Source organism: Gorilla gorilla, chromosome 9, assembly GCF_029281585.2.
Source record: "Gorilla gorilla gorilla isolate KB3781 chromosome 9, NHGRI_mGorGor1-v2.1_pri, whole genome shotgun sequence".
Classification (NCBI taxonomy): Eukaryota; Metazoa; Chordata; class Mammalia; order Primates; family Hominidae; genus Gorilla; species Gorilla gorilla.
Window position 1 is genome coordinate 143,076,689 of NC_073233.2, and position 26,481 is coordinate 143,103,169.

Consider the following 26,481-nt stretch of genomic DNA (forward strand, 5'->3'; position numbering starts at 1 on the left):
GGAGCCAAAATCTGCCAAGATGGGTACATTAAAGCTTGCAACTTTGCACGTGAGTGCACCCTCAGACTCAGCCAGTTTATTCTCCTTTGCAGTCCATTCTGAAAAGTCCAGCCAGATGATGGCTAAAGAGTAGAGAATGGAAGGTGGAAGGCAGTTGCTGCTTGCAGAAGAGGCACGCTGGCAGCATTGGCAGGGAGGAAGAGACTGGAAACTGAGTAGCAGATCCGAGAAACCAAAATGCTCAGCGAATGAGGGCAGGTGGCATGGAGCTACTTCCCTGGGTCCAAGAGCCTAATTACCTTATTGTTCCATAAGTTCATGGCCTGCGGTCATCAGGGAAAATAAAACACTGACTGGGGGTCAGTCTTTTCTGTTTAGAGGAGGCTCCCCGAAACCTCCCCCTCCCGGGTTCAAGCGATTCTCCTGCCTCAGCCTCCCGAGTAGCTGGAACTATAGGCGCCCTCCACCACTCCCGGCTAATTTTTTTTTGGTTTTTTTTTTTTGTAGAGACGGGGTTTCACCGTGTTAGCCAGGATGGTCTCGATCTCCTGACCTCGCGATCCGCCCGCCTCGGCCTCCCAAAGTGCTGGGATTACAGGCGTGAGCCACCGCGCCCGGCCTCAGCTGGTTTTTCAAAAGTCATGGCGTGTAATTGTCAGAACAGTGAACTTCGGAGATCCACCGGAGGGGCGAGGCCACAGCTCAACCGCGAGCACCTGAGCATCCTGCACCGCCTGCGACGGCCGTCAGGGGGCGCGATGCCGCCTCACAGAACCTCGAGAGGCGCCCGGGTTCCGGCACAGAAGCCCGGCGGCTCCAGGGGGCGGAGCCGAGCCGCCTCCTCAGGACCTACGCAGGAGGCGCCGTCATCCCTACAGGGACACCTGAGAGGACCCAGCCTCCTCCTCCTCAGGACCCACTCGGGAGACGCCGCTGGCTCTATAGGAACACCTGGGGACCGTGGCCAGGGACCACCCAGCCTCCTTCTCCTCAGCTCCTCAGGAACGACTGGGGAAGCTGTGGCTTCATGGTCCCCGAGGCTGCCCGAGGAAAGGTGAGGAAAAGCTTTCCGTCCCGGCTCAGTGCTGAGGAGGCCGCGCTGCCTCGCGCTCCACTTTCTCAAGTTGTATTTATTTTATTTTACAAAGTGGCCCATCATTAAGTGGCTTTGTTACTCATTATTACAGCATACCTGAGTTGTTTCGTTTTAAAATTTTTGACCAATTTGGGTTTGTTTGGGGTGGATCCGGGACAGAGAAGGGAGAAACCCTGAGGGCAACATGGAGAGCCCCAGGGAGACGCGCACCCCACGACTTGCTTTTATTTGCGTTCCAGTGGCTCGTTTTTCTTAGAGTGTTAAAGTACTTGAAAAATATTGAAGACCAGATGTAGATGTGAGTTTTCACAACCGTATTTTAAGTGTAAATACTGGACTTTGTCTGTTAACAGGATTTTAGGTAAAATAAATTTAAGCGGAGTTTATTTCGGCAAAGGAATGGTTCATGAATCACGCAGGAAGCACCAGAACGGAAGTCGGCTTGGGGCTTCGAGCTCTTAGGGTGGCCCGTAAGTGAGGCTCCTCAGTGGCTCCAGCTAGGCGACCGCCTGTGGTGGGGATGCTTCCCTCAGCGTCCCTAGTCATACAGCCAACTGGCTGCTGGGCTTTTTGGCATTGACTGTGGTTGGTTTGTGAATTTTTTTAAGTCAGTTCACATGCCTCCAAGTTCGGTTTCTGTTTGCTTAGGGAAGGCCTCAGGCTAACCCCCGCCGTATTTGCTTTAACATGTCAAAACCATAATTTATTTTTCATTTTACTTTCCTGGCATTAATAGAAGTAAATTCACATTTGTGCGTTATTCAGAAAGTCAGTTTAATTGGCAACCTATTTGTGATGGTGCATAAAATAATGTCTTTTAATCATTGGCATCTTAGATTAGATGAAATATGTTAACTCTCTTAAGCTTTGTTATTAACCCATAACAAGAGTTAAGTTTCTTTTTTTCTCCTAGGCTTTGACCATTTAAAATACACTCAGGCATCTCGTAACGATGTTATACTTTCTGAGAAATGTGTCCTTAGGTGATTTCATCTTTGTGTGAACACTGCAGAGTGTCCTTATAAAACTTAGATGGTGTAGCCCACTCCACACCTAAGTTACATAGTATAGCCTATTGCTCCCAGGCTACGAACCTGTACAGCATGTCTCTGTACTGAATGCTGTAGTCAACCATAACACCATGGTGATTGTAGATTGTGATCCCAGAATATCTGGGACAGGTCTCAGTCAATTTAGAAAGCTTATTTTGCCAAGATTAAGGACACGCCCGTGACACAGCCTCAGGAGGTCCTGACGATGTGTGTCCAAGGTGGCCAGGGTAGAGCTTGCTTTTGTACATTTTAGGGATACATGAGACGTGTAAGATGTACAGTCATTTGGCCCAGTAAGGCGGGACAACTGGAAGCAGGAAGTGGGGGTGCTTCCAGGTCAGAAGTAGGTTAGAGACAAAAGGTTGCGTTCTTTTGAATCCTTCATCAGCCTTCCACTGAATACACAATTTAGTCTGGCTCAATGAATCTGCATTTTTACATAAATAATAGGGCAGAGGAAGCAATCAGATATGCATCTGTCTCAGGTGAGGGATGACTTTGAGTGCTGTCTGTCCTTTGTCCAAAAGGAAATTCTTTGTGGGCAAATTGTGAGTGAGGTATGTAGCTTTTTATCTTTGTAGCTATCTTAGTTAGGAATAGAATGAGGGCAGGTTTGCCTGACATAGCTCCCAGCTTGACTTTTCCCTTGGCTTAGTGATTTGGAGGTCCTGAGATTTATTTTCCTTTCATGGTATCAGAAGAGAGAAAAAGTAATTTGTTGAGCCATGAGCTTATGACAAGATGGCTAGGAAGGAATTTTTCAGCTCCATTTTTATCTCATGGGACCACCATCATATGTATGCAATGCACGAGTGTAAAATCACATTTAGTTAAGTCAGCTTACACTAAGCTATGGACCCAGATGGTCCTGGGGCCTTTTTCCACTGGGAGATCTTTAAGGACCTTTCTTAGCTTTTCTATGCTAATTGGTATATTCATAGTTGCCTTATTTCAGTGCCCATTTTGTTAATGTGTATTTTTACTAGGAAATCACCCATTTTTTCTAGGTTTCCAGTTTGATGCAATTATTTGACTTTTAATTTCTCCTCTGTTTTTAGTTTTGTACATAATTTTCCTATCTACTTTGCACTCTTTTTTCCATCAACAGTATTTTTAAAATATACTTTTTAGCTTTTTTTGAAGAATTGTTATGTTTGACAATTTTTTATGACCTAATCATGACTGTAAATGATTTTTAATTAATTTCAGCTTAATGTCTTTTGTAGGGCACAACTGTTAAAATACAAAATTACAACAAACGTGGGTTTGCAGATCTTAACTGGCTTTTTTTTTGTGGTTCTAGAATCAGGCAGCAGTCCAGACCAAAAATGGTTCAGAATGATCTGCCACACAACATGTGCGGGTTATATTTATAGCCAGAGAAAAAAAGTGACATACAGAAAACAGAAGTGAGGTATAGAGGTGGCTGGATTGGTTACAGACCTGGTTACAGCCCGGATTTGCCTTCTTGGATCTTGTTTTGAACAGCTGGCTGCCGGCCATTGACTGACACTCGGCTGATGTGATTGGCTGAACCGCCGCTGTTTGTTACCATGATACATTCCCAAGTCAGATTTTCAGTTTGTTTCTATACTAAATTAGGTTGCGATTCTTCTTCTTCTTCTTCTTTTTTCTTTTTTGAGGCTGAGTCTCGCTCTGTCGCCCAGGCTGGAGTGCAGTGGCGCGATCTCAGCTCACAGCAAGCTCCGCCTCCCGGGTTCATGCCATTCTCCTGTCCCGGCCTCCCGAGTAGCTGGGACTGCAGGCTGCCGCCACCAAGTCCGGCTAATTTTTTTGTATTTTTTTTTAGTAGAGACTGGGTTTCACCTTGTAAGCCATGATGGTCTCGATTTCCTGACCTCATGATCCACCCGTCTCGGCTCCCAAAGTGCCGGGATTACAGGCGTGAGCCACGGCGCCCGGCCGCGACTCTTTACAAGGACTCCTTGGGAGGCTTCTAAAGCCCAAATGTTGTTTGATGTAAGAATTCCTCCCTTTTGGTCAGCCTCTCAATTTTGAGATATTGATCAAAACTTTGGGCATTGGTGTCACTCTTTGTTATCGTTGTAAATTGAGTTATTAGGACTTATTTGCTTTCAGTGTGGCATTTTCAAGTTTTATTTGGTCTCAGTGCCCTCTGGGCAATAGCAGAACACTGTGTTGTGTAAGGCGGAAATAGAGCAATAGAAAATAACAACTGATTTGTTAATATCAGATTACTTCAAGTTACTTGTTTTGGTAAGAATTAAAGCAGAGGGGACTTCTTTATGCTGACTCAGGTAGACTGGAATCTCTTCAGGGAAAAAGGGAGCTCTTTTGGGATCTATCTACTTCCTTAAAGTTTCAGCTTTGTTGTGTGTCATTCAGCGTGAGTGTCTCCATTCTGGTTTTGCCTGCTCAGTGTGGCCTAATGCGGGAGTTGTGACCAAAACAATGACCTCCCGTAATTTGTTCAACAGTTCTCCCCTTTTGGTTAGGTTCCTACCTAGGTGAGGGTGTGACTAAAAACTTAGGGCATTAGCAGTATTCTCAGTAACTATCATTTTAGGTTTCCGGTCTCAACACATCATTTAAGAAGTCAGTAAAGCTTTCTTCTATTGTGACAGCATATTTAATACTGAGAAAGAAAAGAAAATTTTTATCTTGCGAATGTGAGCTTCCTCTAAATTATCAGGTCCAGAGAGGCGTGGGAATGAGGCAGCAGTCACGTCCCATTTCCCTCTTAGCTAAGTAATCATATCTTGAAGCTGCTTGCTATATAGACTAGACTGACTGTCATCAGCTATAGATTAACCTAAGAGTGTCTTTGAATATTTTTTCCAGTGGCAAATATTTGCTTCTGTTGTATCATAGCTGAAAGGAATGCTGGGAAACAAAATAAAGACAAGCATTCATTAGAATAAGTGATCCAGTCACAATGAATCAATTTGAACTTTTTTTTTTTTCCCACAAAGTCATACTTTGAAAACGTCCAGCCGTAAATTGAAATAGTCTCCAAAATGTGAATTTTTTTCCCTGGTTCTAAGATGACCAGCTTTCTTAGAGAGTGAACTACACCATAAGAAAAATGATATGACCATGTTTACACATATATGTTATCATAACATAAAACATGTAAAAGGGGCATTTCTTTGAAAGTATATATTAGTCTGTATAATTTACTTTGCAGTATCATGAATGCTCTTATTTTTAAAAGTAGGAGTAGTTACTGTCAATTACTAATTTTTAGTACAAATAATTTAGCAGATATCTGAAAAAATTACAATTTTTAAATAGAGGTTTTATTTTAAATTAGTTTTAGATTCATACAGAAATTGGGAAGAAAATGCAGATTTCCCATGTAGACGCAACCTAGTTTCCCCTCTTTTTAACATATCAACATGTATCAGATAGGTTTAACATCTTTTTTTTTTTTTTTTTTTTTTTTTCCAGACAGAGTCTCAACCAGGCTGGAGTGCAGTGGCGTGATCTCGGCTCACTGCAACCTCCGCCTCCCAGGTTCAAGCGATTCTCCTGCCTCAGCCTCCTGAGTAGCTGGTATTACAGGCGCCTGCCATCATGCCCGGCTAATTTTTGTATTTTTAGTAGAGATGAGGTTTCACCACGTTGGCCAGGCTGGTCTTGAACTCCTGATCTCAGGTGATCCGCCCGCCTCAGCCTCCCAAAGTGCTGGGATTACAGACATGAGCCACCACTCCTGACCAACATCTTACATCATTTCTTGTCATACTTAATGACTGGGTATTACTATATTATTAAATAAGCTCACATCTTATTTGGTTTCCCTTAGTTCTGCCTTTTTCTCTCCCAGGATCCTATCTAGGATCCCATAGGACATTTAGTCATCATGTCAGGCTCTTCTTGGCTGTGACAGTCTCTCAGACTTTACTTCTGAGGACCTGGAACAGTGTTAGGAGGATTGGTCAGGTATTGTGTAGAATGTCCTCCATTGTGGTTTACTTGGGGTTTTTCTCATAATCAGCCTGGGTTTAGGGGTTTGCGGGAAGCAGAGCAGATGTGTAGTGTGTCCACAAAAAGAGTCAAAGACTGTAAAATATTTGAAGAGATGTATTCTGAGCCAAATATGAGTGACCATGGCCCTTGACACAGCCCTCAGGAGACCCTGAGAACATGTGCCCAAGGTCTTTGGGGTGCAGGTTGGTTCTATACATTTTAGGGAGATAGGAGACATCAATCAAGTGTATTTAAGATATATATTGGTTCGGTCCAGAAAGGTGGGACAACCCAATGGATTAGGGTGGGGTGGGGCTTCCAGGTTATAGGTACATTTAAAATTTTTCTGATTGGCAGTTTGTTGAAAGACTTACTATCAATAGAAAGGAGTGTCTGGGCTATGATAAGGGGTTATGGAGACCAAGGTTTTGTCATGGAGATGAAGCTTGCAGGTAGCAGGCTTCAGAGAGAATAGATTGTAAATGTTTCTTATCAGATTTAAGGTTGTGTTGATGTTAAATGCTGATTGGCTTTTCCTGAATTCCAAAAGGGAGGAGGGCATCATGAGGCATGTCTGACCACCTCTTTCCCATCATAGCCTGAACCAGTCTTCCAGGTTAACTTTGGTGTCCCCTGGTGGAGAGGTGGTTGTGGGAAAGATCTTTGAATTTTATTTTTGGTTTGCAAGCGCTAGTCTAGTCACTTCATGCTCTCAAGATGTGTTATCACCATTAATGTTAACTTTTATCACTTGGTTGAGGCAGTGTTTTCAGGTTTTTCACTGTGAAGTTACTTTTTTCCCATGTCTATATTGTATGTATGCTTTTGGAGGAAGTCATCATGCAGAGCTCATACTTAAAGGAGTGGGGAGTTAGCCCCACCTCCTTGATGGCTGTCTATATCAGGTATTTGGAATTCTTCTGTATAAGAGATTTCTATTCAGCCCATTTGCATATCTGTTTAATCATTTATTTATACCAGTATGGGTCCACAGATAGTTACTTTAATCTTTTGGTTGTTATCTAATTGTACAGTATTTTGTTGCTCTTTGTTCATACCTGTGGCCATTGGTAGCTCTTTCCACTGGCTCCTTTTACGTAATTTCATGGTTTTTTTTTATAATTTATTTCTGTTACTTCAAAAGTACCCTGGCTCATATATTTTCTGTCCCAGTCCTAGTTTCAGCTATTTCTTCTAATAGCCCTGATTTCTTTTGTTAGAGAATGGTATGAACAACTTACATCTGGCCACTAAATGTGGTCATTGCGTCATGACACTTACAGCTGACAGTGCAAAGAAATATATGTGTGTCTTCTAACTTATATGTACCCACTTAATTATAAAGGTTTCTATGTGGAACCATCTATGTATATGTTAAGCTAAATGTGAGTTTATACTTATGTTGTATATATATATTCTGACTCATTATGACAGAGATCATTCTAGGCTTCCCTATTTTTTATCTGTAACTTCTCACTGTAATAGTGAGGAACCTGGCTCCTACTATCTGCCATTTATTTCATCCCTTGTACCATTGGGAACAATGAATTCATTCTTGATCAAGATTCCAGGTTGGGACTTAATAAGAAATATATGTTTGGTCTGTGTCTGCAGTTCCTGGTACAGAGCTTCTAAAACTATTATAATTTCCTGAACAGTAGGGGTGCTAGGAGCATCTTGTGTTCTAATATTTGGTCTTTGGCCCTGGTTCCTGATGCAGAGTTCCTAAATCTCTTGGAATCTCGTGGATAATAGGAATGGCTTCTGTTCTAATAAGGACACTCTGTGGGTTCCTGGATGGTTTCAGGATGGGGATGGTCACCAGAAAGACCAAGCCATGATAAGAAGGTTGTAACTTTTAGCTTAACATGCAATCCTTTGAGGGTGTGAAGGGACTGGAAATTGAGTTAATAATCCGTCATGTCTACATGATGAAGCTTCCATAAAAATTCCTAAAATATGGAATTTGGAAAGTTCCAGATCAAGGCTGACAGATTTGATGTCTAGTGAGGGCTCATCTATCATAGATAGTGCCTTCTAGCATGTCGTGACATGGCAGAATGGGGAAATGGGCTCCTAGATGCTTTTATAAGGGCACTGGTTTCATTCATGAGGACAGCACTCTCATGATCCGATCACCTCTCGGTTACCTCTGAATACCATCCCTTTGGGGATTACATTTCAAAATAGGAATTTGGGGTGGGGGTGTACACACATTGAGACCATAATAACTAGTAAACATAAGTAAGTATTTCCTAGTTCCATAAGCCATCATAGCAAATTGTCAAACCTGAAGAGGGGGTGTAGGAATGCCTAGTTTCTGGCCAAGTCATATAGAAGTTTGGGTAAACTGGGGATTCACTACTTGTGATTGGCATCTGAGGTTGTGGACAGTCTGGTGTTACTAAGCCCTTAACTTGTAGGGTGTATACTAACTCCAGGTAATCAGTGTCACAGTTGAATTACAGGATACCCAATTGTTTTCCAGAGAGTTGGAATATTGGTTGGTATGGGAAACACCCCCCACCCCCCCACAATTTGCTGTTAAAAGTGGAGTGTTGATAGTATAGAGGAAAATCATGGTTATTTTTCTTTTTACAGATATAGTAGTTTCAAAATTAACTATTATCCCTATGGGAAATAACTTTATAAAATAGAGTCCACTGTTGGTGTATATAGTACGTTTTGTTTTTAGTCTATGGCTTCTACTCATTTCCAGCTCAGCACCTTTGGCCCACCACTTGCAACATACATTGGTAATACAGTTCGATTCTTGGTTGCACTCTGTATTTTGTCCTTAGATACTTCCACATCCTAAATCATTTAATTTGTGTAGATTGTGGTTTGTTCTTTGTGCATTAAAATTCTGTGGGTTTTATCAAATGCATAGTGTCAGATATCCACTACTGAAGCAGCATACAGAATACTTCAAATCCCCACCCCAGACAGTCACTGATCTGACTATCATCTCTTTGGTTGTGCTTTTTCCAGAATGTTATATGAATGGAGTCATATAATGTATAACATCTTCATACTGCCACCCTTTACTTAGCAACATAGATGCAAGATTCATTCATTTGTTTTCATGGATTGACAGTTCATTCCTTTCTGTTGGTGAATGGTGTTCCATTGCATGGTTGTACTTCAAATTGATTATGCATTCAGCTATTGAAGAACGTTCTGATTACTTCAAGTTTTGGCCATTATGAGTAGAGTGGCTCGTATATAATTACATGCTAGTTTTTGTTTGAACATAATTTTTCAAAGCAGCTGTCTAAACATACACAATTTAGGGGTGCATTTGTTGGATTGTAAGGTAAGACTTGTTTATCTTTGGGAAAAACTGTCAAACTATTTCCCAAAGTGGCTGTACCCATTCATGCATTCTGCCAGTAATGAATGGCCGTACCTATTGTTCTTCAACCTCCAATTGTTACTGTTGAGCTTTTTTAAGAGTACCACAGTTGTACTAGGTGTGCAGTGATATCTCAGCATTATTTTAATTTGCAGTCTCCTAATGAGATATATTGAGCATCCTTTTGTGTGATTATGTGATATCTGTATATTTTCTTTTTTTTCTTTTTTCTTTTTTTTTTTATTGAGATAGAGTCTCGTTCTGTCACTCAGGCTGGAGTGCAGTGGCGTGATCTTGGGTCACTGCAACCTCCACCTCCGATGTTCAAGCAATTCTCTTGCATCAGCCTCCCAAGTAGCTGGGATTACAGGCACCCACCACCATGCGTGGCTAATTTTTTTGTATTTTTAGTAGAGAGGGGGTATCACTATGTTGGCCAGGCTGATCTCAAATTCCTGACCTCAGGTGACTCACCCGCCTCAGCCTCCCAAAGTGCTGGGGTTATAGGCATGAGCCACCACACCTGGCCTGCTATCTATACATTTTATTTGGCTGGATGTCTGTTCAGATATTTACCCAGTTTTATTTGGGTTTTTAGTTTTCTTAGTGTTCGTTTGAAGAGTTCTTTGTGTATCTTCAATACAGTTTTTAAAATCACGTTTGTATTTTCTAAATATCTTCTCACAGTGTGTCTTGTCTTTTTGTTCTCTGAATAGGGTTTTTCATAGTAGAAAATTTAGCTTTATAAAGTCTGTTCTCAGTATTTTCACGAATTGGCACTTGATGCTGTGTGTTAAAACTCAACACCAGATCCAATGTCTCTTAGGTTTTCTTTTAGATTATAGTTTTGCATTTGAAGTTGTAGTCTCTGGACAATTTTGAGTAGGTTTTTGTGTTTTAATTTGTGTATAGAGTCACTTCATTCCATTTGGCTTCCAAATAATTCTTCCATCACCATTTATGGGAAGGGTATGGATGTAGTGGCCTTTATTTCGGTTTGAATTTCCAAAATTATGACACTGAATAAACGGAATATTGAATTTTATAGGTATTTCAGGACAGCCAGGAGGGGGCGCACATCCGCCGAGAAACTGTGAGCAAGAGCGTCTGTGCTGAACCACGGAGCCACCAGAGGGCGCGCGATCCCGCCCCAACGAACTTCCCGCGGAGGTGCCAGAAGCAGCGAGGAGCTTCAACTTCCTCAGGGCAGCACGAGGGTCGTGTTAACTTGGTGTTCTTCATTGGTGAGTAAAAAGCTCCTGTCCACGGCCCTGAGTGCCAAGGAGTGAGTATTTAGAGTACTCTGCAGAGGAAGAACTTCATCTAGAAAAAGAAAACCCACAAATCGCACTGTTTGGAGTACACCCTAGTATCATTGTCAACGTCCAAGACACAGTGGCTGCTAATATATATTCTTACAGTGGCCTCTAATATAATAATCACACTGTGCCCTACATTACTATGATATCCACACCGTGCCCTAACACCCATATAATATCCACACCATGCCCTAACACTGATGTAATCCACACCATCGCTTCAAATACTAATGTAATAATATCCACACCATGCCCTATCACTGATCTAGTCCACACCATCGCTTCCAATACTAATGTAATAATATCCACACCATGCCCTAACACTGATCTAATCCACACCATCGCTTCCAATACTAATGTAGTAATATCCACACCATGCCCTATCACTGATCTAATCCACACCATCGCTTCCAATACTAATGTAGTAATATCCACACCATGCCCTATCACTGATCTAATCCACCCTATCGCTTCCAATACTAATGTAGTAATATCCCCACCATGCCCTATAACTGATCTAATCCACACCATCGCTTCCAATACTAATGTAGTAATATCGACACCATGCCTTAACGCCAATCTAATCCACACCATCACTTCCAATACTAATGGAATAATATCCCCACCTTGGCCTATCATTGATCTAATCCACACCATCACTCCCAATACTAATGTAATAATATCCACACCATGCCCTATCGCTGATCTAATCCACACCATCACTTCCAATAATAATGTAATAATATCCACACCATGCCCTATCACTGATCTAGTCCACACCATCGCTTCCAATACTAATGTAATAATATGCACACCATGCCCTATCACTGATCTAGTCCACACCATCGCTTCCAATACTAATGTAATAATATGCACAACATGCCCTATCACTGATCTAATCCACACCATCACTTCCAATACTAATGTAATAATATCCACACCATGCCCTGTCACTGAGCTAGTCCACACCATCGCTTCCAATACTAATGTAATAATATCCACACCATGCCCTATCACTGATCTAATCCACACCATCGCCTCCAATACTGATGTAGCAATATCCACACCATGCCCTATCACTGATCTAATCCACACCATCGGTTCCAATACTAATGTAATAATATCCACACCATGCCCTATCACTGATCTAATCCACACCATCGCTTCCAATACTAATGTAGTAATATCCACACCATGCCCTATCACTGATCTAATCCACACCATCGCTTCCAATACTAATGTAGTAATATCCACACCATGCCCTATCACTGACCTAATCCACACCATCGCTTCCAATACTAATGTAATAATATCCACACTATGCCCTAACACTGATCTAGTCCACACCATCGCTTCCAATACTAATGTAATGATATCCACACCATGCCCTATCACTGATCTAGTCCACACCATCGCTTCCAATACTAATGTAATGATATCCACACCATGCCCTATCACTGATCTAGTCCACACCATCGCTTCCAATACTAATGTAGTGATATCCACACCATGCCCTATCACTGATCTAATGCACACCATCGCTTCCAATACTAATGTAATATTATCCACACCGTGCCCTATCACTGATGTAATCCATACCATCGCTTCCAATACTGATGTAGCAATATCCACACCATGCCCTATCACTGACCTGATCCACACCATCGCTTCCAATACTAATGTAATAATATTGACACCTAGCCCTATCACGGATCTAGTCCACACCATCGCTTCCAATACTAATGTAGTAATATCCGCCCCATGCCCTATCACTGATCTAATCCACACCATCGCTTCCAATACTAATGTAGTAATATCCGCCCCATGCCCTATCACTGATCTACTCCACACCATCGCTCCCAATACTAATGTAATAATATCCACACCATGCCCTATCACAGATCTAGTCCACACCGTCGCTTCCAATACTAATGTAATAATATCCACACCACGCCCTATCACTGATCTAGTCCACACCATCTCTTCCAATACTAATGTAGTAATATCCACACCATGCCCTATCACTGATCTAGTCCACAACATCGCTTCCAATACTAATGTAATAATATCCTCACCATGCCCTATCACTGATTTAATCCACACCATCACTGCCAATACTAATGTAATAATATCCACACCATGTCCTATCACTGATCTAGTCCACACCATCGCTTCCAATACTAATGTATTAATACCACACCATGCCCTATTACTGATCTAATCCACACCATCGCTTCCAATACTAATGTAGTAATATCCCCACCATGCCCTGTCACTGATCTAATCCACAGAATCGCTTCCAATGCTAATGAAGTAATATCCACACCATGCCCTGTCGATGATCTAATCCACACCGTCGCTTCCAATACTAGTGCAATAATATCCACACCATGCCCTATCACTGATCTAATCCACACCATCGATTCCAATACTAATGTAATAATATCCACACCATGCCCTATCACTGATCTAATCCACACCATCGCTTCCAGTAGTAATGTCATAATATCTACACCATGCCCTATCACTGATCTAGTCCAGACCATCGCCACAAATACTAATGTAATAATATCCACAGCATGCCCTATCAGTGATCTAGTCCACACCATCGCTTCCCATACTAATGTAATAATATGCACACCATGCCCTATCACTGATCTAGTCCACAGCATCACTACCAATACTAATGTAGTAATATCCACACCATGCCTTATCACTGATCTAGTCCACACCATCGCTTCCAATACTAATGTAGTGATATCCACACCATGCCCTATCACTGATCTAATCCACACCATCGCTTCCAATAACAATGTAGTAATATCTACACCATGCCCTATCGATGATCTAATCCACACCATTGCTTCCAATACTAATGTAGTAATATCCAAACCATGCCTGTCACTGATCTAGTCCACACCATCGCTTCCAATACTAATGTAGTGATATCCACAGCATGCACTATCACTGATCTAATCCACACCATCGCTTCCAATACTGATGTAACAATATCCACACCATGCCCTATCACCGATCTAATCCACACCATCGCTTCCAATACTGATGTAGCAATATCCACACCATGCCCTATCACTGATCTAATCCACACCATCGCTTCCAATACTAATGTAATAATATCCACACCATGCCCTATCACTGATCTAATCCACACCATCGCTTCCAATACTAATGTAATAATATCCACACCATGCCCTATCACTGATCTAATCCACACCATCGCTTCCAGTACTAATGTAGTAATATCCACACCATGCCCTATCACTGATCTAGTACACACCATCGCTTCCAATAGTAATGTAATAATATCCCCACCATGCCCTATCACTGACCTAATCCACACCATCACTGCCAATACTAATGTAATAATATCCACACCATGCCCTATCACTGATGTAGTACACACCATCGCTTCCAATACTAATGTAATAATATCCACACCATGCCCTATCACTGATCTAGTCCACACCATCGCTTCCAATACTGATGTAGCAATATCCACACCATGCCCTATCACTGATCTAATCCACACCATCGCTTCCAATACTAATGTAATAATATCCACACCATGCCCTATCACTGATCTAATCCACACCATCGCTTCCAATACTAATGTAATAATATCCACACCATGCCCTATCACTGATCTAATCCACACCATCGCTTCCAGTACTAATGTAGTAATATCCACACCATGCCCTATCACTGATCTAGTCCACACCATCGCTTCCAATAGTAATGTAATAATATCCCCACCATGCCCTATCACTGACCTAATCCACACCATCACTGCCAATACTAATGTAATAATATCCACACCATGCCCTATCACTGATGTAGTACACACCATCGCTTCCAATACTAATGTAATAATATCCACACCATGCCCTATCACTGATCTAGTCCACACCATCGCTTCCAATAGTAATGTAATACTGTCCACACCATGCTCCAACACTGTTCTAGTCCACAACAACGCTTTCAATATTAATGTAATAATATCCACACCATGCCCTATCACTGATCTAGTCCACACCATCACCTCCAGTACTAATGTAATAATATCCACACCATGCCTTAACTGTGATCTAATCCACACCATCGCTTCCAATACTAATGTAATAATATCCACACCATGCCCTGTCACTGATCTAATCCACAACATCGCTTCCAATACTAATGTAATAATATCCACACCATGCCCTATCACTGATCTAGTCCACACCATCACCTCCAGTACTAATGTAATAATATCCACACCATGCCTTAACTGTGATCTAATCCACACCATCGCTTCCAATACTAATGTAATAATATCCACACCATGCCCTGTCACTGATCTAATCCACAACATCGCTTCCAATACTAATGAAATAATATCCATACCATGCCCTACCACTGATGTAATCCACACCATCGCTTCCAGTACTAATGTAATAATATCCGCACCATGCCTTAACACTGATCTAATCCACACCATCACTTCCAATACTAATGTAGTAATATCCACACCATGCCCTATCAGTGATCTAATCCACACCGTCGCCTCCAGTACTAATGAAATAATATCCACACCATGCCCTATCACTGGTCCAATCCACACCATCGCTTCCAATAATAATGTAATACTATCCACATCATGGCCTAACACTGTTCTGATCCACAACAACGGTTGCAATATTGATGTAATAATATCCACACCATGCCCTATCACTGATCTAGTCCACACCATCGCCTCCAGTACTAATATAATATTATCCACACCATGCCTTAACAGTGATCTAATCCACACCATCGCTTCCAATACTAGTGTAATAATATCCACACCATGCCCTGTCACTGATCTAGTCCACACCATCACCTCCAGTACTAATGTAATAATATCCACACCATGCCTTAACTGTGATCTAATCCACACCATCGCTTCCAATACTAGTGTAATAATATCCACACCATGCCCTGTCACTGATCTAATCCACACCATCGCCTCCAATACCAATGTAATAATATCCACTCCATGCCCTATCACTGATCTAGTCCACACCATCGCTTCCACTACTAATGTAATAATATCCACACCATGCCCTATCACTGATCTAATCTGCACCATCGCTTCCAATACTAATGTAATAATATCCGCACCATGCCCTATCACTGATCTAATCCACACCATCACTTCCAATACTAATGTAATATCCACACCATGCCCTATCAGTGATCTAATCCACACCGTCGCCTCCAGTACTAATGTAATAATATCCAAACCATGCCTTAACACTGATCTAATCCACACCATCACTTCCAATACTAATGTAATAATATCCACACCATGCCCTATCACTGATCTAGTCCACACCATCGCCTCCAATACTAATGTAGTAATATCCACACGATGCCTTAACACTGATCTAATCCACACCATCCCTTCCAGTACTAATGTAATAATATCCACACCATGCCCTAACACTGATCTAATCCACACCATCGCTTCCAATAGTAATGTAATAATATCCACACCATGGCCTATCACTGATCTAATCCACACCGTCGCTTCCAATACTAATGTAATAATATCCAGAGCATGCCCTAACACTGATCTAATCCACACCATCGCCTCCAGTACTAATGTAATAATATCCACACCATGCCCTAACACTGATCTAATCCGCACCATTGCTTCCAATACTAATGTAATAATATGCACACCGTGGCCTATCACTGATCTAGTCCACACCATCGCTTCCAATACTAATGTAATAAAATCCACACCGTGCCTTAACACTGTTCTAATCCGCACCATCGCTTCCAATACTAATGCATTGGGGGAGTAACCTGATGAGATTCATGGATTAGAGACATGGCTCTGGCTGCTGTGGAGAAGGCACCAGGGAGAGCAGATGGCTCAATGGGTGTGCAGGAGACCTCTCCCTGAGTTTAGGGAGAGGTTTTTAAAACAGAAGAAGTTTGAGTACTTTAAATGATGATGGGAAGGAGCTAAAAGTGCGGGATAGGTTAAAGATACAGGAGAGTGGGAGGAAGAACCGACAAGTGAGGTTCCAGAGAGAGCAGGAGAAGAGGAGATTCCCATAGGGGGATTAACACTTTCTTTTCTTTTTTCTTTCTAAGACAGGGTCTCACTCTGTCGCCCAGGCTGGAGTGCAGTGGCACAATCTTGGCTCACTGTAGTGTAGACTTCCCAGGCTCAAGGGATTTCTCCCACCCCAGACTCCCAGGTAGCTGGAACTACGGGTGTGAACCACTACCAGACCTGGCTAATGTCTCTTTTTTTGGTAGACACAGAGTCTCACTATTTAACACTGATTGGTCTCCAACTCCTGGCCTCAAGCGATCCTCCTGCCTAGGCTGCCTAGGGTTGTTTTAGGGTCAGGGCCCAGGGTTAGGGTTGTTTTAGGGTCAGGGCCCAGGGTTAGGGTTGTTATAGGGTCAGTGCCAGGGCCCAGGGTTAGCGTTGTTTTAGGGTCAGGGCCAGGGCCCAGGGTTAGGGTTGTTTTAGGGTCAGGGCCAGGGCCCAAAGTTAGGGTTGTTTTAGGTTCAGGGCCCAGGGTTAGGGTTTTAGGCTCAGGGCCAGGGCCCAGGTTTAGGGTTGTTTTAGAGTCAGGGCCAGGGCCCAGGGTTAGGGTCGTTTTAGGGTCATGGCCAGGTCCCAGGGTTAGGGTTGTTTTAGGGTCAGGGCCCAGGGTTAGGGTTGTTTTAGGGTCAGGGCCCAGGGTTAGGGTTGTTTTAGGGTCAGGGCCCAGGGTTATGGTTCTTTTAGGGTTAGGGCCCAGGGTTAGGGTTTTAGGCTCACGGCCAGGGCGCAGGGTTAGGGTTTTAGGCTCAGGGCCAGGGCCCAGGGTTAGGGTTGTTTTAGGGTCAGGGCCCAGGGTTAGGGTTGTTTTAGGGTCAGGGCCCAGGGTTAGGGTTGTTTTAGGGTCAGGGCCCAGGGTTAGGGTTGTTTTCGGGTCAGGGCCCAGGGTTAGGGTTGTTTTAGGGTCAGTGCCAGGGCCCAGGTTTAGGGTTGTTTAAGGGTCAGGGCCTGGGCCCAGGGTTAATGTTGTTTTAAGGTCAGGGCCAGGGCCCAAATTTAGGGTTGTTATAGGGTCAGGGCCCAGGGTTAGGGTTTTAGGCTCAGGTCCAGGGCCCAGTGTTAGGGTTTTAGGCTCTGGGCCAGGGCCCAGGGTTAGGGTTGTTTTAGGGTCAGGGCCAGGGCCCAGGGTTAGCGTTGTTTTAGGGTCAGGGCCAGAGCCCAGGGTTAGGGTTGTTTTAGGGTCATGGCCAAGGCCCAGGGTTAGGGTTGTTTTAGGGTCAGGGCCAGGGCCCAGGGTTATAGTTGTTTTAGGGTCAGGGACTAGGGTTAGGGTTGTTTTACGGTCAGGGCCCAGGGTTGGGGTTGATTTAGGGTCAGGGCCAAGGGTTGGGGTTGTTTTAGGGTCAGGGCCCAGGGTTAGGGTTGTTTTAGGGACAGGGCCCAGGGTTAGGGTTGTTTTGGGGTCAGGGCCCAGGGTTAGGGTTGTTTTAGGGTCAGGGCCCAGGGTTAGGCTTGTTTTAGGGTCAGGGCCCATGGTTAGGGTTGTTTTAGGGTCAGGGCCCAGGGTTAGGGTTGCTTTAGGGTCAGGGCCCAGGGTTAGGGTTGTTTTACGGTCAGGGTCCAGGTTTAGGGTTGTTTTAGGGTCAGGGCCCAGGGTTAGGGTTGTTTTAGGGTCAGGGCCAGGGCCCAGGTTTAGGGTTGTTTTAGGGTCAGGGCCCAGGGTTAGGGTTTTAGGCTCAGGTCCAGGGCCCAGGGATAGGGTTTTAGGCTCAGGGCCAGGGCCCAGGTTTAGGGTTGTTTTAGGGTCAGGTCCAGGGCTCAGGGTTAGGGTTGTTTTAGGGTCAGGGTCAGGGCCCAGGGTTATGGTTGTTTTAGGGTCAGAGCCCAGGGTTAGGGTTGTTTTAGGGTCAGGGCCCAGGGTTGGGGTTGTTTTAGGGTCAGGGCCAAGGGTTAGGGTTGTTTTAGGGTCAGGGCCCATGGGTATGCTTGTTTTAGTGTTAGGGCCCAGGGTTAGGGTTTTAGGCTCAGGGCCAGGGCCCAGGGTTAGGGTTTTAGGCTCAGGGCCAGGGCCTAGGGTTCGGGTTTCAGGCTTATGGCCAGAGCCCAAGGTTAGGGTTTTCTGCTCAGGGCCAGGGCCCAGGGTTAGGGTTTTAAGCTCAGGGCCAGGGCCCAGGGTTAGGGTTGTTTTAGGGTCAGGGCCAGGGCCCAGGGTTAGGGTTGTTTTAGGGTCAGGGCCAGCGCCCAGGGCTAGGGGTGTTTTAGGGTCAGGGCCAGGGCCCAAAGTTAGGGTTGTTTTAGGGTCACGGCCCAGGGTTAGGGTTTTAGGCTCAGGTCCAGGGCCCAGGGTTAGGGTTTTAGGCTCAGGGCCAGAGCCCAGGGTTAGGGTTGTTTTAGGGTCAGGGCCAGGGCCCAGGGTTAGGGTTGTTTTAGGGTCAGGGCCAGGGCCCAGTGTTAGGGTTGTTTTAGGGTCAGGGCCCAGTGTTAGGGTTGTTTTAGGGTCAGGGCCCAGAGTTAGGGTTTTTTTAGGGTAAGGGCCCAGGGTTAGGGTTGTTTTAGGGTCAGGGCCAGCGCCCAGGGCTAGGGGTGTTTTAGGGTCAGGGCCAGGGCCCAAAGTTAGGGTTGTTTTAGGGTCACGGCCCAGGGTTAGGGTTTTAGGCTCAGGTCCAGGGCCCTGGGTTAGGGTTTTAGGCTCAGGGCCAGAGCCCAGGGTTAGGGTTGTTTTAGGGTCAGGGCCAGGGCCCAGGGTTAGGGTTGTTTTAGGGTCAGGGCCAGGGCCCAGTGTTAGGGTTGTTTTAGGGTCAGGGCCCAGGGTTAGGGTTGTTTTAGGGTCAGGGCCCAGGGTTAGGGTTGTTTTAGGGTCAGGGCCCACAGTTAGGGTTTTTTGATCAGGGCCAGGGCCCAGGGTTAGGGTTTTAGGGTAAGGGCCAACGCTCAGGATTAGGGTTTTAGGGTCAGGGCCAGGGCCCTGGGTTAGGGTTTTAGGGTCAGGGCCAGGGCCCAGGGTTAGGGTTTTAGGCTCAGGGCCAGGGCCCAGGGTTAGGGTTTTAGGGTCAGGGCCAGGGCCCAGTGTTAGGTTTTTAGGGTCAGGGCCAGGGCCCAGGGTTAGAGTTTTAGGGTCAGGGCCCAGGGTTAGGGATTTAGGGTCAGGGCCCAGGGTTAGGGTTTTAGGGTCAGGGCCCAGGGTTAGGGTTTTAGGGTCAGGGCCAGGGCCCAAAGTTAGGGTTGTTTTAGGTTCAGGGCCCAGGGTTAGGGTTTTAGGCTCAGGTCCAGGGCCCAGGGTTATGGTTTTAGGCTCAGGGCCAGGGCCCAGGTTTAGGGTTGTTTTAGGGTCAGGGCCAGGGCCCAGGGTTATGGTTGTTTTAGGGTCATGGCCAGGTCCCAGGGTTAGGGTTGTTTTAGGGTCAGGGCCAGGGCCCAGGGTTATGGTTGTTTTAGTGTCAGGTCCCAGGGTTAGGGTTGTTTTAGGGTCAGGGCCCAGGGGTAGGGTTGTTTTAGGGTCAGGGCCCAGGGTTAGGGTTGTTTTAGGGTCAGGGCCTAGGGTTATGGTTCTCTTAGGTTTAGGGCCCAGGGTTAGGGTTTTAGGCTCAGGGCCAGGGCCCAGGATTAGGGTTGTTTTAGGGTCAGGGCCCAGGGTTAGGATTGTTTTAGCGTCAGGGCCCAGGGTTATGGTTGTTTTAAGGTCAGGGCCCAGGGTTAGGGTTGTTTTAGGGTCAGGGCCCAGGGTTAGGGTTGTTTTAGGGTCAGGGCACAAGGTTAGGGTTGTTTTAGGGTCAGGGCCCAGGGTTAAGGTTTCAGGCTCAGGCCCAGGGCCCAGGGTTGGGGTTTCAGGCTCAGGGCCAGGGCCCAGGGTTAGGGTTGTTTTAGGGTCAGGGCCCAGGGTTAGGATTGTTTTAGCGTCAGGGCCCAGGGTTAGGGTTGTTTTAAGGTCAGGGCCCAGGGTTAGGGTTGTTTTAGGGTCAGGGCCCAGGGTTAGGGTTGTTTTACGGTCAGGGCACAAGGTTAGGGTTGTTTTAGGGTCAGGGCCCAGGGTTAAGGTTTCAGGCTCAGGCCCAGGGCCCAGGGTTGGGGTTTCAGGCTCAGGGCCAGGGCCTAGGGTTAGGGTTTTAGGTTCAGGGTCAGGGCCCAGGGTTAAGGTTTTAGGCTCAGGGCCAGGGCCCAGGGTTAGGGTTTTAGGTTCAGGGCCAGGGCCCAGGGTTAGGGTTTTAGGCTCAGGGCCAGGGCCCAGGGTTAGTTTTAGGCTCAGGGCCAGGGCCCAGGGTTAGGGTTTTAGGCTCAGGGCCAGGGCCCAGGGTTAGGGTTTTAGGCTCAGGGCCCTGGGCCCAGGGTTAGGGTTTTAGGACCAGGGCCCGTGGCCCAGGGTTAGGGCTTTAGGGCCAGGGCCCGTGGCCCAGGGTTAGGGCGTTAGGGCCAGGGCCCGGGGCCCAGGGTTAGGGCTTTAGGGCCAGGGCCCGCGGCCCAGGGTTAGGGCGTTAGGGCCAAGGCCCGGGGACCAGGTTTAGGGCTTTTGGTCCAGGGCCCGGGGCCCAGGGTTAGGGCTTTAGGGCCAGGGCCCGGGGCCCAGGGTTAGGGCTTTAGGGCCAGGGCCCGGGGCCCAGGGTTAGGGCTTTAGTGGCAGGGCCCGGGGCCCAGGGTGAGGGCTTTAGGGCCAGGGCCCGGGGCCCAGGGTTAGGGCTTTAGGGCCAGTGCCCGGGGCCCAGGGTTAGGGCTTTAGGGCCAGGGCCCGGGGCCCAGGGTTAGGGCTTTAGTGGCAGGGCCCGGGGCCCAGGGTTAGGGCTTTAGGGTCAGGGCCCGGGGCCCAGGGTTAGGGCTTTAGGACCAGGGCCCGGGGCCCAGGGTTAGGGAATTAGGGTCAGGGCCCGGGGCCCAGGGTTAGGGTTGTTTTAGGGTCAGGGCCCAGGGTTAGGTTTATTTTAGGGTCAGGGCCCCGGGTTAGGGTTGTTTTATGGTCAGGGCCCAGGGTTAGGGTTGTTTTAGGGTCAGGGCCAAGGTTTTGGGTTGTTTTAGGGTCAGGGCCCAGGGTTAGGGTTGTTTTAGCGTCAGGGCCCAGGGTTAGGGTTGTTTTAGGGTCAGGGCCCAGGGTTAGGGTTGTTTTAGGGTCAGGGCCCATGGTTAGGGTTGTTTTAGGGGCAGGGCCCAGGGTTAGGGTTGTTTTAGGGTCAGGGCCCAGAGTTAGGGTTTCAGGCTCAGGTCCAGGGCCCAGGATTGGGGTTTCAGGCTCAGGGCCAGAGCCCAAGTTTAGGGTTTTAGGTTCAGGGTCAGAGCCCAGGGTTAGGGTTTTAGGCTCAGGGTCAGGGCCCAGGGTTAGGGTTTTAGGCTCAGGGTCAGGGCCCAGGGTTAGGGTTTTAGGCTGAGGGCCAGGGCCCAGGGTTAGGGTTTTACGCTCAGGGCCAGGGTCCAGGGTTAGGGTTTTAGGCTCAGGGCCCCGGGCCCAGGGTTAGGGCTTTAGGGCCAGGGCCCGGGGCCAGGGTTAGGGCTTCAGGGCCAGGGCCCGGGGCCCATGGTTAGGGCTTCAGGGCCAGGGCCCGGGGCCCAGGGTTAGGGCTTCAGGGCCAGGGCCCGGGTCCCAGGGTTAGGGCTTCAGGGCCAGGGCCCGGGTCCCAGGGTTAGGGCTTCAGGGCCAGGGCCCGGGGCCCAGGGTTAGGGCTTCAGGGCCAGGGCCCGGGGCCCAGGGTTAGGGCTTTAGGGCCAGGGACCGGGGCCCAGGGTTAGGGCTTTAGAGCCTGGGCCCGGGGCCCAGGGTTAGGGCTTTAGGGCCAGGGCCCGGGGCCCAGGGGGTTAGGGCTTTAGGGCCAGGGCCCGGCGCCCAGGGTTAGGGCTTTAGGGGCAGGGCCCGGGGCCCAGTTTTAGGGCTTTAGGGGCAGGGCCCGGGGCCCAGGGTTAGGGCTTTAGGACTAGGGCCCGGGGCCCAGGGTTAGGGCTTTATGGGCAGGGCCCGGGGCCCAGGGTTAGGGTTTTAGGCTCAGGGCCCGGGGCCCAGGGTTAGGGTTATTTTAGGGTTAGGGCCAGTGGCCATGGTTAGCGTTGTTTTAGGGTCAGGGGCAGGGCCCAAAGTTACGGTTGTTTTAGGGTCAGGGCCCAGGGTTAGGGTTTTAGGCTCAGTTCCAGGGCCCAGGGTTAGGGTTTTAGGCTCAGGGCCAGGGCCCAGGTTTAGGGTTGTTTTAGGGTCAGGGCCAGGGCCCAGGGTTAGGGTTGTTTTAGGGTCATGGCCAGGGCCCAGGGTTAGGGTTGCTTTAGGGTCAGGGCCTGGGCCCATGGTTATGGTTGTTTTAGAGTTAGGGACCAGGGTTAGGGTTGTTTTAGGGTCAGGGCCCAGGGTTGGGGTTGATTTAGGGTCAGGGCCAAGGGTTCGGGTTGTTTTAGGGTCAGGGCCCAGGGTTAGGGTTGATTTAGGGACAGGGCCCAGGTTTAGGGTTGTTTTGGGGTCAGGGCCCAGTGTTAGGGTTGTTTTAGGGTCAGGGCCCAGTGTTAGGGTTGTTTTAGGGTCAGGGCCCATGGTTAGGGTTGTTTTAGGGTCAGGGCCCAGGGTTAGGGTTGCTTTAGGGTCAGTGCCCAGGGTTAGGGTTGTTTTAGGGTCAGGGTCCAGGGTTAGGGTTATTTTAGGGTCAGGGCCCAGGGTTAGGGTTTTAGGCTCAGGGCCAGGGCCCACGGTTAGGGTTTTAGGGCCAGGGCCCGTGGCCCAGGGTTAGGGCTTTAGGGCCAGGGCCCATGGCCCAGGGTTAGGGCTTTAGGACCAGGGCCCGGGGCCCAGGGTTTGGTTTGTTTTAGGGTCAGGGCCCGGGGCCCTAAGTTAGGGTTGTTTTAGGGTCAGGGCCCAGGGTTAGGGTTGTTTTAGGGTCAGGGCCCAGGGTTAGGGTTGTTTTAGGGTCAGGGCCTAGGGTTAGGGTTGTTTTAGCATCAGGGCCCGGTGTTAGGGTTGTTTTAGGGTCAGGGCCCAGGGTTAAGGTTTTACGCTCAGGTCCAGGGCCCAGGGTTAGGGTTTTAGGCTTAGGGCCCCGGGCCCAGGGTTAGGGCTTTAGGGCCAGGGCCCGTGGCCAAGGGTTAGGGCGTTAGGGCCAGGGCCCGGGGCCCAGGGTTAGGGCTTTAGGGCCAGGGCCCGGGTCCCAGGGTTAGGGCTTTAGGGCCAGGGCCCGGGTCCCAGGGTTAGGGCTTTAGGGCCAGGGCCCGGGGCCCAGGGTTAGGGCTGTAGAGCCAGGGCCCGGTGCCCAGGGTTAGGGCTTTAGGGCCAGGGCCCGGGGCCCAGGGTTAGGGCTTTAGGGCCAGGGCCCGGGGCCCAGGGTTAGGGCTTTAGTGGCAGGGCCCGGGGCCCAGGGTTAGGGCTTTAGGGTCAGCGCCCGGGGCCCAGGGTTAGGGTTGTTTTAGGGTCAGGGCCCGGGGCCCTAAGTTAGGGTTGTTTTAGGGTCGGGGCCCAGGGTTAGTGTTGTTTTAGGGTCAGGGCCCAGGGTTAGTGTTGTTTTAGGGTCAGGGCCCAGGGTTAGTGTTGTTTTAGGGTCAGGGCCCAGGGTTAGTGTTGTTTTAGGGTCAGGGCCCAGGGTTAGGGTTGTTTTAGGGTCAGGGCCAGGGTCCAGGGTTAGGGTTGTTTTAGGGTCAGGGCCAGGGCCCAGGGTTAGGGTTGTTTTAGGGTCAGGGCCCAGTGTTAGGGTTGTTTTAGGGTCAGGGCCCAGAGTTAGGGTTTTTTTAGGGTAAGGGCCCAGGGTTAGGGTTGTTTTAGGGTCAGGGCCCAGGGTTAGGGTTGTTTTAGGGTCAGGGCCCACGGTTAGGGTTTTTTGATCAGGGCCAGGGCCCAGGGATAGGGTTTTAGGGTAATGGCCAGGTCCCAGGATTAGGGTTTTAGGGTCAGGGCCAGGGCCCAGGGTTAGGGTTTTAGGCTCAGGGCCAGGGCCCAGGGTTAGGGTTTTAGGCTCTGGTCCAGGGCCCAGGGTTCGGGTTTTAGGCTCAGGGCCAGGGCCCAGGTTTAGGGTTGTTTTAGAGTCAGGTCCAGGGCCCAGGGTTAGGGTTGTTTTAGGGTCATGGCCAGGTCCCAGGGTTAGGGTTGTTTTAGGGTCAGGGCTAGGGCCCAGGGTTATGGTGATTTTAGGGTCAGGGCTGAGAGTTAGGTTTGTTTTAGGGTCAGGGCCCAGGGTTAGGCTTCTTTTAGGGTCAGGGCCCAGGGTTAGGGTTGTTTTAGGGTCAGGGCCCAGGGTTATGGTTCTTTTAGGGTTAGGGCCCAGGGTTAGGGTTTTAGGCTCAGGGCCAGGGCCCAGGGTTAGGGTTTTAGGCTCAGGGCCAGGGCCCAGGATTGGGGTTTCAGGCTCAGGGCCAGAGCCCAAGGTTAGGGTTTTAGGCTCAGTGTCAGGGCCTAGGGTTAGGGTTGTTTTAGGGTCAGGGCCCAGGGGTAGGGATGTTTTAAAGTCAGGGCCCAGGGTTAGGGTTGTTTTAGGGTCATGGCCCAGGGTTAGGGTTGTTTTAGGGTCAGGGCCCAGGGTTAGGGTTGTTTCAGGGACAGGGCCCAGGGTTAGGGTTGTTTTAGGGTCAGGGCCCAGGGTTAGGGTTTTAGGCTCAGGTCCAGGGCCCAGGGATAGGGTTTTAGGCTCAGGGCCAGGGCCCAGGTTAGGCTTATTTTAGGGTCAGGTCCAGGGCTCAGGGTTAGGGTTGTTTTAGGGTCATGGCTAGGGCCCAGGGTTAGGATTGTTTTAGGGTCAGGGCCAGGGCCCGGGGTTATGGTTGTTTTAGGGTCAGAGCCCAGGGTTAGGGTTGTTTTAGGGTCAGGGCCCAGGGTTAGGGTTGTTTTAGGGTCAGGGCCCAGGGTTAGGGTTGTTTTAGGGTCAGGGCCCCGGGTTAGGGTTGTTTTAGGGTCAGGGCCCAGGGTTAGGGTTCTTTTAGGATCAGGGCCCAGGGTTAGGGTTGTTTTAGGGTCAGGGCCCAGGGTTAGGATTGTTTTAGCGTCAGGGCCCAGGGTTAGGGTTGTTTTAGGGTCAGGGCCCAGGGTTAGGGTTGTTTTAGGGTCAGGGCCCAGGGTTAGGGTTGTTTTAGGGTCAGGGCCCAGGGTTAGGTTTTCTTTAGGGTCAGAGCCCAGGGTTAGGGTTGTTTTAGGGTCAGGGCCCAGGGTTAGGGTTTTAGGCTCAGGGCCAGGGCCCAGGGTTAGGGTTTTAGGGCCAGGGCCCGTGGCCCAGGGTTAGGGCTTTAGGGACAGGGCCCGTGGTCCAGGGTTAGGGCTTTAGGGGCAGAGCCCGGGGCCCAGGGTTAGGGCTTTAGTGGCAGGGCCCGGGGCCCAGCGTTAGGGCTTTAGGGTGAGGGCCCGGGGCCCAGGATTAGTGCTTTAGGACCAGGGCCCGGGGCCCAGGGTTAGGGTTGTTTTAGGGTCAGGGCCCGGGGCCCTAAGTTAGGGTTGTTTTAGGGTCAGGGCCCAGGGTTAGGGTTGTTTTAGGGTCAGGGCCCAGGGTTAGGGTTGTTTTAGGGTCAGGGCCTAGGGTTAGGGTTGTTTTAGCGTCAGGGCCCGGGGTTAGGGTTGTTTTAGGGTCAGGGCCCAGGGTTAGGGTTTCAGGCTCAGGTCTAGGGCCCAGGGTTGGGGTTTCAGGCTCAGGGCCAGAGCCCAAGTTTAGGGCTTTAGGTTCAGGGTCAGGGCCCAGGGTTAAGGTTTTACGCTCAGGTCCAGGGCCCAGGGTTAGGGTTTTAGGCTTAGG

The 26,481-nt window shown here is 48.4% G+C and overlaps 1 protein-coding gene across 2 annotated transcripts in view; it reads left to right on the forward strand.

The window, feature by feature from the left end:
• Positions 1-503: 503 nt before the first annotated feature.
• Positions 504-26,481, forward strand: part of LOC134756488 (uncharacterized) — a 208,300-nt gene continuing 182,322 nt past the window's right edge. For both annotated transcript variants that reach the window (XR_010129227.1, XM_063693697.1), the window contains exons 1-2: positions 504-1,054; positions 10,506-10,701. Coding sequence is in view for 1 of the 2 variants with exons in the window: in XM_063693697.1 (XP_063549767.1) it covers positions 1,028-1,054; positions 10,506-10,701 (223 nt within the window). In the remaining variant the exon portion in view is untranslated. The remainder of the gene's footprint in view (positions 1,055-10,505; positions 10,702-26,481) is intronic.